Genomic DNA, 14256 nt, shown 5'->3' on the forward strand with positions numbered 1-14256 from the left:
GACTCCCGCACAACAAAAACCTACGCCGCCGTGACTCTTCTGTAGCAAGTGTGTTACTTGGAAAGCTTTGTCCCAGTTGAGACGTTACGCCAAGACAAAGAACTTAATAACTGAAGAACAAATAATAAGTTTTCCGAAAAATAAACCGTTTCAGTACTTTTATATTTCAAAAGATTTTGCTAACTCTTAACGGAAAAGAAATTAATTATCAAAACAATATAAAAAGAGGAGGAAATAACTTCAAACAATCCACAAAAACGCTATTGAACGATTGAACTCCATCTAACTACTAAACACAAAATGCAGATTTCCTGTACAGATTTTTACATTTCTATTCCACAGTGATAAATTGAATGATGCTTTAGGGAAAAATTCGATATGACTAGCCCTAATTGGCATTTCGTTTTTTACCTTGTCGATGACAACAACAAAGCAGGTATCACCAAAAGTACACTGACATACCGCCACCACCGAGACGATATTCGATATTAGCTATGTAACTATAGATATCTATACTTGAGTAGCAGTGAGAGCATACAATACGCCTAGCTCATCAATCAATCAAACCCAATTGTGCTCAATGACGTGTAGCGATCGATACGTTGGCGCTAAGGTGAACACCCGATAAAATTCGGTTCGGATCGGATGTCCGATTGCCCGAATAGAAAACTAGAAGAAAACTTTAACACATTTCTATAACTGTTGATCGAATCGGTGACACGATGTTGAGTTTTGAGGCTCTCTGGTGGTTTTTACAACCTCCATAAAACCAAACATAATGCAGAACAGCAGATAAAGTTTACCAGTAATACGTTTCTCTTGTACTCACAGGTTGACAAGAAGTTCATGAACAATATCTTTTGATATGACAACTCCACTTCGAATAATCTTCTCATGTCGGAAATAATCTTCTTATCGGGACATTTACACACCGTGTATCGCCACAAGTTCGGCGGTGTGTTTAATCTGAGAAAACCGACGATGACGATGATTCTGTGCTGCGTGCTGGTGACATCAATAAGCTCTTCGGATTACATTTATAGCATAAGCAAGCAGTACCATCGCTGGCAGCTGTGGCTGTGGATGACCGTCGGTCATCCATCGCATCGCCGGTCATCGGTGGTCTGGTTGCCGACGACGAGCACAATCGATGGCCCATGTAAACGTGATGAATCTAAAAGTAGACCACCATCACTCGATCGATAATGGTGATTATACTCACGCGCGGTGAGATAATCATATGAAAGAACTCAGTGGCGTAGCCAGAAATTTGCTCTGGGAGGGGTTTTTGATGTTCAATAATACTTTTTTTTTTATTTGACACTCACATTTCGTAAAAATATACTATGAATTTGAGGTGTAGGTTAAAAATAGCGGCGCAGCCGAAAATTTTTTTCATCTCAAAGCGTTTTATACTGGAAATTTGCTCTAGAAATTTTGGCTCTGGGGGGGGTTTTAACCCTAAAACCCCCCCCCGTGGCTACGCCAGTGAAAGAACTGTTTGATGGGTATTCGGTAATCGATATGTGAGTGTTACTCACGAATGGGTATAACGACTCTACCCACCCACCCTCTATAAAACAGTTTTATAAAATACGGCTTTGTGGAGCCGTACTTCTATATACAGATTATTGCAAATAAGGTTTTGAATAAATTGTATTGAACTTGAAACATAACGTTTGACATATATACACGTTGTTGTACCGTCGTCAACACGCAAACGGCTGGGCTGTTGTAAAAAATCCATCATACGTGTGCTCTCGGTGACGACGTCACGTCAAACAAGCATTCCCGACACATGTAAGCATGCGGCACGAGTTGAAATATGAGCAGTTTAGAAAACAAATACAAAGATTCGAACATAAAATAGAGCATAAGTTGAGTACCTATACTCTCATATTCATGCTAACTATTACGACACCGGTTGTTTCTGGTTTTGAGCCGAATGTTTGAGCCCGCATGAATTTGATCATCAATATTGACTTCTTTTCTCGATCAGCCTAGGTAACTGTGTAGTGTTGGTAGCGGTTGTCTCAATTGGCTAAGAATAACACTACGGACGCCTGTTCCGGTGGTAAAGGGCTACTAACAGGTGATCCCTAATTCATGGTGTGATGCGGCTATATGCTTACCGTGCCTAGGAATGAATGGTTAGGGGGTCTAAAAAACTTAACCGCTAACGGAGCCTTTGGAGCACCGGGGTGCCCTCCAGAGTATTTTGCCCTTACTGCGCTAACCGGACCAATGGTGCAGTGGACCTTGTGTTTCTGATTAAGTAAGGGCGAGATTTTGAATATGTTGTTGATTAGATTAAATTTTCACCTATATGGTTTCGCATTATGCGATATACACAGTGTATTCTGTGCATCCTCGCCTCTGGCGTTTCCAATCAATACCGATCTGGTTTTATTGCCGATGTTCTGTGTTGTGTTGTGATAAATCTTCAGCATAAAAGAACAGCAATAATCAATCTTTGCAGATTTATGCAAAAAGATACAGCCCAAGTGGCCTTGGTCCAAGAACCTTACTTTCGTAAGGGGAATTTCTATCTAGGAGACCTTATGAACCCGGTGTTTGCTACTTTCAGTAAAAATGAAATGGCGAACTCGCGTGTCATGCCTCGAGGCTGTGCGCTTGTCAACAACGCAATTGTTGCTACACTCATCTCTGAATCAACCACCAGGGACGTACACTCCCGTTCAAAAGTTTGGGGTCACCCCCTCAAAAACATGTCATTTTTTTAGGCCCATATCTCCGCCAATTTGCGTCCGATTTCAAAACTCTAGGTTTCATTCAAAAGATAATAAGTCAAAGAAACTTTGAACATGATTTAAAAGAAACTTTTTCAAAAAAAATTGTATGTAAACTTAACCCAAAGTTGCCAAATTTTCTAAAAAATGAATATAAACTTACGGCAGTGTCGCTGGAAGTTGGGTCGACCAAATTTTAAGATGAGAGCGGTAATATGACCCATTTTCTATTAGCTTTCAACTGCTTTTTACAGAACTTAGCTAGAAAATCTAGAAAAAAAGTTATGAAGTAAATTAATCCTTGATGTCATCGACCAAAAGTTTGGGGTCACCCCTCAAAATGCTGTATCGGCCAAAAGTTTGGGGTCACTATCGTAAAACATGGAAAAGTGATTTGTTGATATCTTTGTCATCTTTCATTCAATTTTAATTCTTCTTGGCTTATTTGAAACAAAATGAATGATACTTACTGCATAGACATTGAATCACACATATTTGTTGAAATTTACATACTAAAACTTAACGTAAAGTTGCCTCATTTTTTAAAGCGTGGTAAAATGTGCTAACTTTACATAACATTTTTATATACAAAAAAAACGTTAAATACGTTAAGTTAAACACATCAAACGTAAATTTAGTTAATTATCTTTGAAATGAGCCAAAAAATTAAAATTGAACTATAGATGACGAAGATATCACCAAATCACTTTTCCATGTTTTGCGAAAGTGACCCCAAACTTTTGGCCGATACATCATATTGAGGGGTGACCCCAAATTTTTGGTCGATGACATCAAGGATTAATTTACTTAATAACTTTGTTTCTAGATTTTTTAGCTAAGTTCTGTAAAAAGCAGTGGAAAGCTAATAGAAAATGGGTCATATTACCGCTCTCATCTTAAAATTTGGTCGACCCAACTTCCAGCGACACTGCCGTAAGTTTATATTTATTTTTTAGAAAATTTGGCAACTTTGGGTTAAGTTTACATACAAAATTTTTTGAAAAAGTTTCTTTTAAATCATGTTCAAAGTTTCTTTGACTTATTATCTTTTGAATGAAACCTAGGGTTTTGAAATCGGACGCAAATTGGCGCAGATATGGGCCCAAAAAATGGCATGTTTTCGAAGGGTTGACCCCAAACTTTTGATCGGGAGTGTATGTCTGTGCGCAATAAAAGTTCACTCACTTTTAATACACTTCCCATTGACCGATTGACCGGACTATAGCTCGAATCGAACCGGAATTTAATAGCATTATTATTGGTCAAGCCGTTATGGCCATTTTAGTGATCCAGATCAGCACCGGTGAACTGGTCAACTGAACCAAATTTTATCACGCAACACATCAAATTGCGCCGAATTTCGTAAACTTCAGCATGGTTATCGAGTTTTATGCGAAAATCATCAATGGAAACCATAAAACCACGAAGTCTTAAAAAAAGTCAGATGGCAACCTTTAATTTCAGAAACAGAATAGATAATCACAGGCCGATCAGTCTTCTCAACACAGATTATAAATTATTTACAAAAATTATAGCCAATCGAATAATTTCAGTTCTTGATGATTTAGTTGGCCCCGGTCAATGTGCTTCTGTAAATGGTAAGTCTTGTACTGACAATCTGAAAGATGTCCGCCGTATCATTACTCGTTCAATGGAGTCCAGACGTTTTAAAGGGTTTCTCTTGAGTGTCGACTTGGAGAAAGCTTTTGACAATGTTTCTCATAAATTCTTGTGGAAAGTTTTAGAGAAATTTGCTTTTCCAGTTCAACTAATTAACTGTGTGAAGAACCTTTACGATAAAGCAACATCCAAGATAATGCACAATGGATTTTTGTCATCAGATCTCAATATCAGATCATCTGTACGGCAAGGATGTCCGCTTTTTTTTATTCCTGTTCGGGTTTGTCACTGCGACCAGTTTTTAGATCTATTGTGACATTACCCGTATCCTTAGTGTAGTGCATGTCGCATTACTCAATTGCCATTGAGGGGCAATAAAGTATCGATTTTGATACAGTTTTTGTTTTGTTTTCTTAGAAAACAAAACAAGAGTACTGATATTGGCCATGCATCGGAAACCTAGCATCACCCTAGTTTTACTGCTAAATTCTCCCCAGGTTTAGGACCCGGGTTTTAACATTAGCAGCAATATCATTCCAATAATGGGACATGTGTTCAGTAATAAGGATTCTAGTATGTTCCTTGCGTACTAGCACTTTCCAGTCTTCGAAGAGTTAGTACATACATGGATCCCTAACCCAATTTGATTTCCTTTGCATTGAGTTTAGCCTCAGATGGTGAGGTTTTTAACTATATGCAAAGTAAAGTTGGTAAACTTAGTTTTATTCAAAGACTGGAAGTCATCACAACACCAGTAGCAAGGACTAAATACTATAATGCATATAATTATCAGAACACATATTCCAAAATTGAAAAATAGGACGACACTAGATTTCGATTTGGTAGATCTAACACCGCAACGCAACTCAAAAAGGCGATCTACCCACGCTACGGGCTCCGTTAAAGATCGAGCATGTTTTAAACCCCCTCAACCATTCATCCCTCAGCACGGGTCGCCTGACACCTTGGATTGGGGTTACCTGTTTGGTGGACTTTTACCCCCGGAACAGGTGGTCCGTAGTGCTATTCTAAGCCGGCAGCTACACGGACAAGGATGTCCGCTTAGTATGGTTCTTTTCGTTCTGTATTTAGAACCACTGATAACGATTTACGGAAGCCTTTTCTGGCCCGCAGGTTGTTAAGGAAGTTGATGAACTTACTATTTTGGGAGTAACTTTCGCATGTAACTGGTCCAAAACAATAGATATTAACTATTCAAAGCTAATTAGCAGTATTCAACATCGGTTAAAAGTAAATGAATCAAGGAATTTACAGATATTGCAGAGAGTATGGGTTCTTAATACCTTTTTGCTTTCAAAACTGTGGTACGTGGCCCAAGTTTTTCCACCTAGGAACAAGCATCTGGCAAAAATCAAAAGCCTTGTAGGGAACTTTCTGTGGCGTGGTAGTATTTTTAGAGTCTCCAGAGAGCAGCTATACCTTGATTACGAAAGTGGTGGTCTCAAATTGATAGATCCAGAGTCTAAATGCAAAGCTTTGTTCGTTAGGAATGTAATACAGGATGGCAATGGTGAGGAAGAGTACTTGCTAGGATATGGAAATAGTGGACAATTCACTCGAAACGGTAAAGAATGGTTGCAAACCGGAAATGTCGTCAAAGGAACACCGCACTGTGAATCAACAAAAAGCATGTATAGACACTTCATAAACTCCTTGAATATCACTGTGAAAGCTAAACAAGATCACCCAGAAGTTGATTGGGTAACATTGTGGAGAAATTTGAGTAACAGTTTTCTGTGCGCCGAGGACAGGTCCAATTTGTTTTTGTTGATCAATGACGTTATATCAACTAAGGAAAAGTTGGTAGCATATGGCATTGGCAGACTACAGGACTCACTTTGTGAATATTGTGGAAAAACTGATAATAATCTGCATCGATTAACAGAATGCATAAAAACTGAGGCTATTCGCAAATGGACACAGGAAGTAATAAATAACAAATTAAACATTCATTTCAAGCGGTTTGACGATATTTTAGCATGGGAAAGCATTGGAAATGATCCCAGGAAAAAATCTGCTCTTTGGCTTGTGGTGCACAGTATAGGTTGGTCGATAAACTCTTCTCAAACTGGAAGCTTGTACTGCTTCCAGAAAAGTATTAGGGAAATTAGATGGGCAAACAAGAGATCATTTGAGAAACATTTCGAAAGGTTTATGAATATTTGTTAACACTAGGAGTAAGTAGTTTGTATAAAAGCATTGTATCTGGATATGAATCAACAATAAAAAAAAAATAAATAAAAAAAAAAAAAAAAACGCATTCTCGATCATCACATCCGTGATGTTCATCTTGCCAACGTGCCTTTTCATGTGAACCAACATGCCTACCAATCTGGTAAGTCCACTGTGACTCTTTTCCAGTTTGGTATATCTCCAATGATTTCCAATTGGATTAATCAAATGCTCAAAAACCGATATCTCTTCTCGATATTGCGTCTAGCAGGGATTAGGAAATTGAGTGTTTGTGGATGCCTCCCAGGGGGAGTATTATTTCCACTTTTGTGGAATCTCGTAGCAGATACACTATTGAGGTAACTCAATAATAGCGGGTTTTCTACTTATGGTTTTGCCGACGACTACCTAACATTGTTAGTTGATATGTGTATCAACACCCTTTTCGACTTGATGCTAAGCGCTCTTCAGGTAGTTGAGGGTGTCGCCAAATTAGTCTTTCGGTAAATCCGAGTAAAACATCTATAGTTCTTTTTACGGAAAGGCGAAACCGTCCCAGCGTTTGATCTTTGCGTCTCTTTGATTCTGAAATCAATGTGACTGAACTGAGTCATTCTTGATTCCAAGGTTTCATGAACACCTCATATTGAGTTATGAATCAAGTAAGCTTGTATAATTTTCGGGCGAAACTTTGGCAAAACTTTTTCTAAAATCCAAGTATATCAATTGGATTTACACAACTGTTGTACGGCCAACATTGGCCTATGGGTGTCTTGTGTGGTAGCAAAAGGGCGAAGTGAGAACAATCCAATCAAAACTAGGCCATCTCCAAAGGATGTGCCTAATGACGATGTCTGGAGCGTTCTCTTCAACTCCTACGGCAGCGCTAGAAGTTCTTTATGACGTTGCCCCCTACACATTCATCTCGAACAAAAAGCACTTGCTTGCCCTTACCGGCTACGGGTACTCGGTCTACTAAAGGAAACTCCTGTGAGCCGCACATCAACACACACCTCGTTGTTTTCATTTTTGGTGAATTTGGACAAAATTGTCCTTGCTCCAAGTGATCTTACAGTTGTTTGTAATTTCCCATATTGGACATTTCGTCTGTTCAGATAGCCAGGCTGCTATTAAAGCACTTGCTTCGGCCAACTCCAGGTCGAAGATAGTTATCGCTTGTTGAACTCAAATCGAGGAGCTGAATTCAGCAAACGCTGTTCACCTTGTATGGGTGACTGGCCATTCTTCCATCGCTGGAAAGAAATGGCTGATGAGTTAGCTCGCACTGGAGCATCACATGACTTCATTGGCCCTGAACCAGCTATTCCGGTATCGAAGTGATGGGTATGCTTCGGATGGACACCTGGGCTGCCACTCAGCACAAACATTACTGGAATAGTTTGGCGTCATGAGCCATCTCCAGGGGTGTCGAAGTATCTTAAAAATCTGTCTAGGCAGAACTGCAGCATGCTGGTCAAAGCAAGCTGATTCATATGTATGTGACAGCTGTGAATCTAATTATGGAACTTCGTATCATTTAATATGTAACTGCCCAGCTTTTGCACAACTGCGTTTCCTAGTACACGGTAAACACTTATTAAGTGAAACTGACTTCAGAAACATTACTCTTCATGACGTTCTGTTGTTCTTGGCTCTCTTCACGCTTTATGCGCTATCACAGTGCCTTTTTCAGGATATTGTTTGAACCCATTGTGGCACAAATTTCTCAAATGGAGAACGAGCTAGACCTACTGATACCTGATAACAAAATTTTTAAGTTAAAGTAGTGGCGCAACCGATTTTTTTTCTAAACGCCAAAGTTTTGTTCCAAGTTATTGAATGTAATGTAAAATATGTTGTAGAACATATCGATATTTTTCTTTGTAATTCTCTAGAAATTATGGGTATGACAATACATGGACTTGCATCTGAAGAAGAGGGACTTGGAACTCCTAATGCACCATTATTAAGAGTCCTCTCAAGCTATTAAATATTTTCATCAAATTTTGATGAAAACCCAATTGTCAAACATCTATATATATAAAAATACAGTGGCATACGTGGGACCACGCATAACTCGCGAACGGAACGTCCGATTTCAGTCGTCTTTGTTTTGTTCCGATAGTTTTCACCCAAGGAAGGTTTATGAGAGCCGGGGCCCGTGGCGTAGTGGCTACACGTTTGCTTCATAAGCAGATGGTCATGGGTTCGATCCCAGCCCAGGCACTTTCGTCAGTTGCTCTTTCTGAGAGCAGCTGACACTGACCCTCTTCTGAGCCCATGGCTCAAATGAACCCGGATATTTGGACATTGGCAAGCGGCAACTCACAATGGACCCCCAATCGGACTGAAAAAAGGAACAACCAACAACCAATACAGCAACATCCTCGTGCTCATCATTCTACCATGATAGGGTAGAAAGCGAAAGCAGCGCAACGGAAACCAGTTCGATGTAGTATAATTAAAATAGAATACATTTAGGCACTGTACAAATTGTAAGTACAGTTTCCAATTGGAATCGCTCACGCAGTGCCCTAGTAGACAAAAGAGCTGTAAATTAGGTTAAGTGATTGAAGAATAAAAAAAAAAGGTTTATGAGGCGAAAAACATGGAAATATTGAGAGTTTTTGAAAATCGATCTTCCATACATTTTGTGACCGGGGACTTGGTCTTGGATAGAAATTTGAAACGTCAAAAAACGCAGTAGGCAAGACAAAGTTTGTCGGGTACAGCTAAAAATTCAATAAAAACTGTAGTGCAGAACATTTAAATTAAAACATGGTTTCTAATGAATTAGTGAGAGAAATTCTGGTATTATTCCGGTTAAACTTATATGTAGTAGGATTTATGAAGGAACTTGAAATTTATTGTAAATGTACTTGTGGCGTTCGGAGGAGTATTTTCAAACTTTCTTTCAGTGACTTTTTTGAAATTCCACCAGGAGTTCATTCGGATATCCCTCCAGGAATTTCAACTGGGATTACTTCTGGAGTTCCTTCCATAATTTTTCAGTAATTATTCCTCAGGTATTTATTCCGAGGATCTTCCAGAACTAATTTCCAGGATTCTTCCATGAATTCCATCCAATACTCCAGGAACTCTTTCCTATATTCGTCCAGGTGTTCTATTTGATATTCCTCAAGAAATTCCCTCTGGAAAACCTCTAGGATTTTTTTTTGAGATTCTTCCAAGACCTTCTGCCGGGATTCATCCGGGAACTCCTTCCGAGATTCTTCCAGAAGTTCCTTCTTGAATTCCAACTGATCCTTCTGGAATTGCTCCGAAATTCCACTCTGAAAGTCTCTCAAGAAATCCTACAGAAATTTATTACAAAATTCCTCCACGATTGTTTAATGTAATTTCATATGGAATTACTCCAAGAGTTTCGCATGGAATTCATCCATGAGTTCCATATAATATTTCTACAGGAATTCCTTAAAGTGTTCCTCCAACAATTTCTTGAAGATTGCCTACACCAGTTTTGTAAGGTACTCCTCCAATAGTTCTTTTTGTTCTTTTTTTTTTGTTAATACTTCCTTCCTCTTATGTTAAAAAAAAGCCTTCCGTTAATCTCAGAAAAAAAATCTTCCGAACTTATTTCAATGGGAACTCAAGGAACCTTAAAATATTTAAATAGGAATTCCTGGAAAAACTTCTAGAATAATCCCTGAAGGAATTCCACATGGGATTCCTGGAGGAAACTCGGACGGAATCTTGCAAGAAACTTCTGCAGGAATCTCGGATGAGATTCTTGAAGAAACCCCCGGAAGAAATTTTTGAAGTGATCCCGGAATGAATTTCTGAATTTCGGGAGGAATCCCAAAAAGAACAACTGGGCGAATCTTATAAAGAGTTCTTGGAGAAATCATAGACGGAACTTTTGAAGAAGTATTGGATGGAACTCCTGGCAGAATTTCGGAGAGTTCCTGGAAAATCCTCGGAATAAATATGCGGATTCTCTCTCTCCCCCCTCTGTAACACTATGAAAATACGAAAATTGTTATATGAGCCATGACGCACGGCTGTACAATTCCCCCCTAGAGCGTTACGTAACTTGTGGGCGTTTCTCACCATCACAACCCCCCTCGGATGGAATCATTTGAACATCACATTTGGGTTTACCTAATGAAGTAACAATCATATTCTAAAAAATGTTGCATAATAATCATCTGATTTCGTTTGTCTCGAGTTCACCGAAAATTGATGATGTGCTAAAACTACTAAGGGAAGTGGAGGGTTTAAACAAGCTAAAAAAATTTAAACATTTGCCCAGAAAATTCTCTTGGAATTCCCCTAGATTTCTATAGGGATTTCCTCATGAATTCCTCCAAGCACTACATCAGACTATATAATTTTTTCATCCATGGTTACCATCAGCATTTCATTCGATAACACAGCGTAACAAAAAATAGCCTTTTGTCTGTCTCAAGAGCAAACTTATGTGTCTCCGAAGGATTTTGGGCCGCTGAATCCGAATCCGGGCTCAGATTTGCTCTAACACGTCACAATTTTGAGCTATACCTCAATTTATAGAGCAAAATATGCGATTTTGGGCTTTTTTGACTGCAAGCCATTAAGCAAGAAAATATTTTTTTTTAAGCAATCAAAAGGTTAATTGGTCAATTAACATCTAAACTAACGACTCATGCAAAATATTTCGTTTTACCAAATCGAATTTGAGAGTTTTGAACGATTTATGTTAGGTACGATATTTCCCATACAAGTCACCCTCCAGAAGTTGCATGCAAGTTTCGATACTAACATAAAATGCTTAAATCTATCAAATTTGATTAGGTAAAACGAAATATTTTGCATGAGTCGTTAATTTAGATGTTAATTGACCAATTAACCTTTTGATCATTTAAAAAAATTATTGCCTTGCTTAATGGCTTGCAGTCAAAAAAGCCCAAAATCGCATATTTTGCCCCATAAATTGAGGTATAGCTCAAATTTGTGACGTGTTAGAGCAAATCTGAGCCCGGATTCGGATTCAGCGGCCCAAAATCCTTCGAAGACACATAAGTTTGCTCTTGAGACAAAAAAATGTTGCGCTGTGTAATAGGACACGATCGGTGAAGTACTAGATTTGTTGTAATGAGCTGAATTTTTGTATGGTAAGAAGGTGAATTCTCCGTTTCTGCAAGAAAATAGTGCGAAAAGCGTGGGTATTATGGTTCTTTGCCTAATTTGATGCTGTTGAGCAAAACTTTAAAAAACTGTGTTGTTGTTTTGGCTATTTCTTGTCCCTTGAACTGTACAGATTTCCAAAGTTTTGCTCAAACAGCATCAAATTAGGCAAGGAATCATAAACCCACGCTTTTTGCACGATTTCCATGCAAAAACGGAGAATTCACCTTCTCATCATACAAAAATTCAGCTCATTACTACAAATCTAGTACTTCACCGATCGTGCCCTATTCCTTAAGGAATTGAAAAATACAGAGTGGCAAGGTTTGGAGAATGTTTGTTTCAATTCCTGCTTGCGTGCATCCACTGCACTGACCGAACGAAGCAAGCACAGAACAAATTCTATCGAACCTCAAACATAAACATCATCTTTCGTACAATACACGTTCGCACAGTAGTCTCATGTTATTGTACTGTCATCGACCGAATGTTTACCCACAATCACAATAAACACGTGAAGGGCACGACAAACGAACGCCCGGTGTCAACAATCCATCATATGTATGGTATACACTAGTAGGGCGTAGATCAATGACTCGGCTATGACATCACGTCAAACAAACAATTCAAGAGTATACCTATTGCGACATGGGGCGATGTCGACATAGTACATAAGGAAACTTCCCCAAATCACGTCAGGGTGGTGGTTAAACAAAGTGTAACGATCTATACAAAAATCAATTGTTTGGGTGACTTCTATAGAAGGCGAAGTCAGACGTCGTATCATCCCGGTTTATCGAGATAATGATATTAGGATTAGACTAACCTGCTATTCTCAGTACGGCACGATCCGCCGGGTCCAGCTGCAGGATGCTGAGGGGCTTATCCTTTGCCCATTCCGCCAGACTCTCCCGGTCCATACTGAACCCGGGCAGGCTGCTGCTGCTCGGTTTCCTCGGTATCCGCTTCATGTTTCGGTTGATGTGTTTGCTTATACCTTTGTGGATGGGTATTATGTTACTATTTGCGCGTAATTCCAGTGCTTGTTTGATTTTTCTCCGATCACTTTTTATCGCCGATTATCACCGAAATTCACTGGTTTCGTTACACTGGATTTTTTTCTTTGCTACATTTACATTAGTATTCTTCTTTACACTTAAAATCGACTTGTCGATTCATCAATAACCGTATCCCACTTAAAGCTACTTTTTTATTGCAATTATGCTTGGCTGATCAACAACAACTTAACAAACTAATGCTTCTAAGAATTTTACATCCCTTTCGAGGCAAGGATAATTTTCACTATTTATTCACTGGGTAGATTTACCGATTATTGCACTGGATTTGTTTCGAGTGGTCACCACGACACAGTTGTACGCTTCTTTTTCTTCGATAAGGAACATAACATTTGTTAGCGCGCAGTTGAACTACTCTTCAGCATCATACACTCATCACACTATTCTGAAATTGAGAAGAGCAGAATAATAGAAAATTATTAGATTTTATCAAACAAACAATGAACCCTAGTGGCAAAACTCGTTATTTATTTTGAAGAATGAAAAATATCTATAATTCTTAAACGAACCATTCAAGCATTTGTAGTAAAGCGCATTACAGTTGATGAGAAGGATAGTGGTACAACTCTTCTTCATCTACTTTTTCCCTCACGTCGTAACTAAAACCGAGCCATCGAATTTTTCAATGATTTACATGAAGAAAAAATTAGGCCAATCTGTATTTTTATCCTGTTTTTAAAATGTAAAAATTTAGGCAGTTTTTTTCCTTTTTTAAGAATATGTAATTCGAAATAAATGGTAAACTGATAGAAAACCATTTTATTCGCGATCTGGCAAAAAATCATATTGAAAGCTCGTTCGAAACTGAAACAGGAATTCTGCTTGAAACCATTCGGTATTCAGGAGACTAATCTCAGGAAACTCGAATGATTTTTCTAAGAAATTCCCCAAGCAGAAAACAAAAATGCTCAAAAATTCGACCCAAAGAAAATCAATTTATCAAAGAAGAATCTTCTTTAGTTTTTTCGCAGTTTTTAGGGAAAATTTTCAATAAAATGCAGCAAAAATATTTCAGGAGTTCCGCCAAAGTTTCTCAAAGATGTGGCAGTTTATACACCTTTTTTAATTGAAATGATGAATACAACAACCCGAGCAGAAGAGAATATCAAAGTCATAACAACAGAATCGCATAGCCTGTTTTTATATCATAATTTGTTATTATTAACTAATCAAAGTATTATTTTTTTATAACATGTTTTGTTGGGCAATCTTATTTTGTTATGATAAAACTATTGAGATTCATCCACTAAATAACATTTCAATAATATACTTTGCTGTAGACCAAGTTTTGTTATTATTATACTGTTGAAAATGTACAAATATGTCTAGATTGAGTTTAAATAAGGGCGAAAGTAACATGAGAGAGTTCTCTTAATCGACTCTCTCCCCAAATAACAGAACTAGCTGAATAGCAGTTTCTTAAGCTAAAGTTTGCTTAAGAGTGGTTTGTTCCACTCTTATACAGCAAAAATGTTTGTTGGGTCTTCTTC

The 14256-nt window shown here is 38.3% G+C and overlaps 1 protein-coding gene across 6 annotated transcripts in view; it reads right to left on the reverse strand.

Moving 5' to 3' along the window:
- Positions 1–14256, reverse strand: part of LOC109422269 (dystonin) — a 707557-nt gene that overhangs the window by 633648 nt on the left and 59653 nt on the right. For all 6 annotated transcript variants that reach the window (XM_062860152.1, XM_062860156.1, XM_062860154.1 and 3 more), the window contains exon 4: positions 12517–13151. In XM_062860152.1, the coding sequence (XP_062716136.1) occupies positions 12517–12661 (145 nt within the window). In that variant the 5' untranslated portion in view covers positions 12662–13151. The remainder of the gene's footprint in view (positions 1–12516; positions 13152–14256) is intronic.

Source organism: Aedes albopictus, chromosome 3, assembly GCF_035046485.1.
Source record: "Aedes albopictus strain Foshan chromosome 3, AalbF5, whole genome shotgun sequence".
NCBI lineage: Eukaryota > Metazoa > Arthropoda > Insecta > Diptera > Culicidae > Aedes > Aedes albopictus.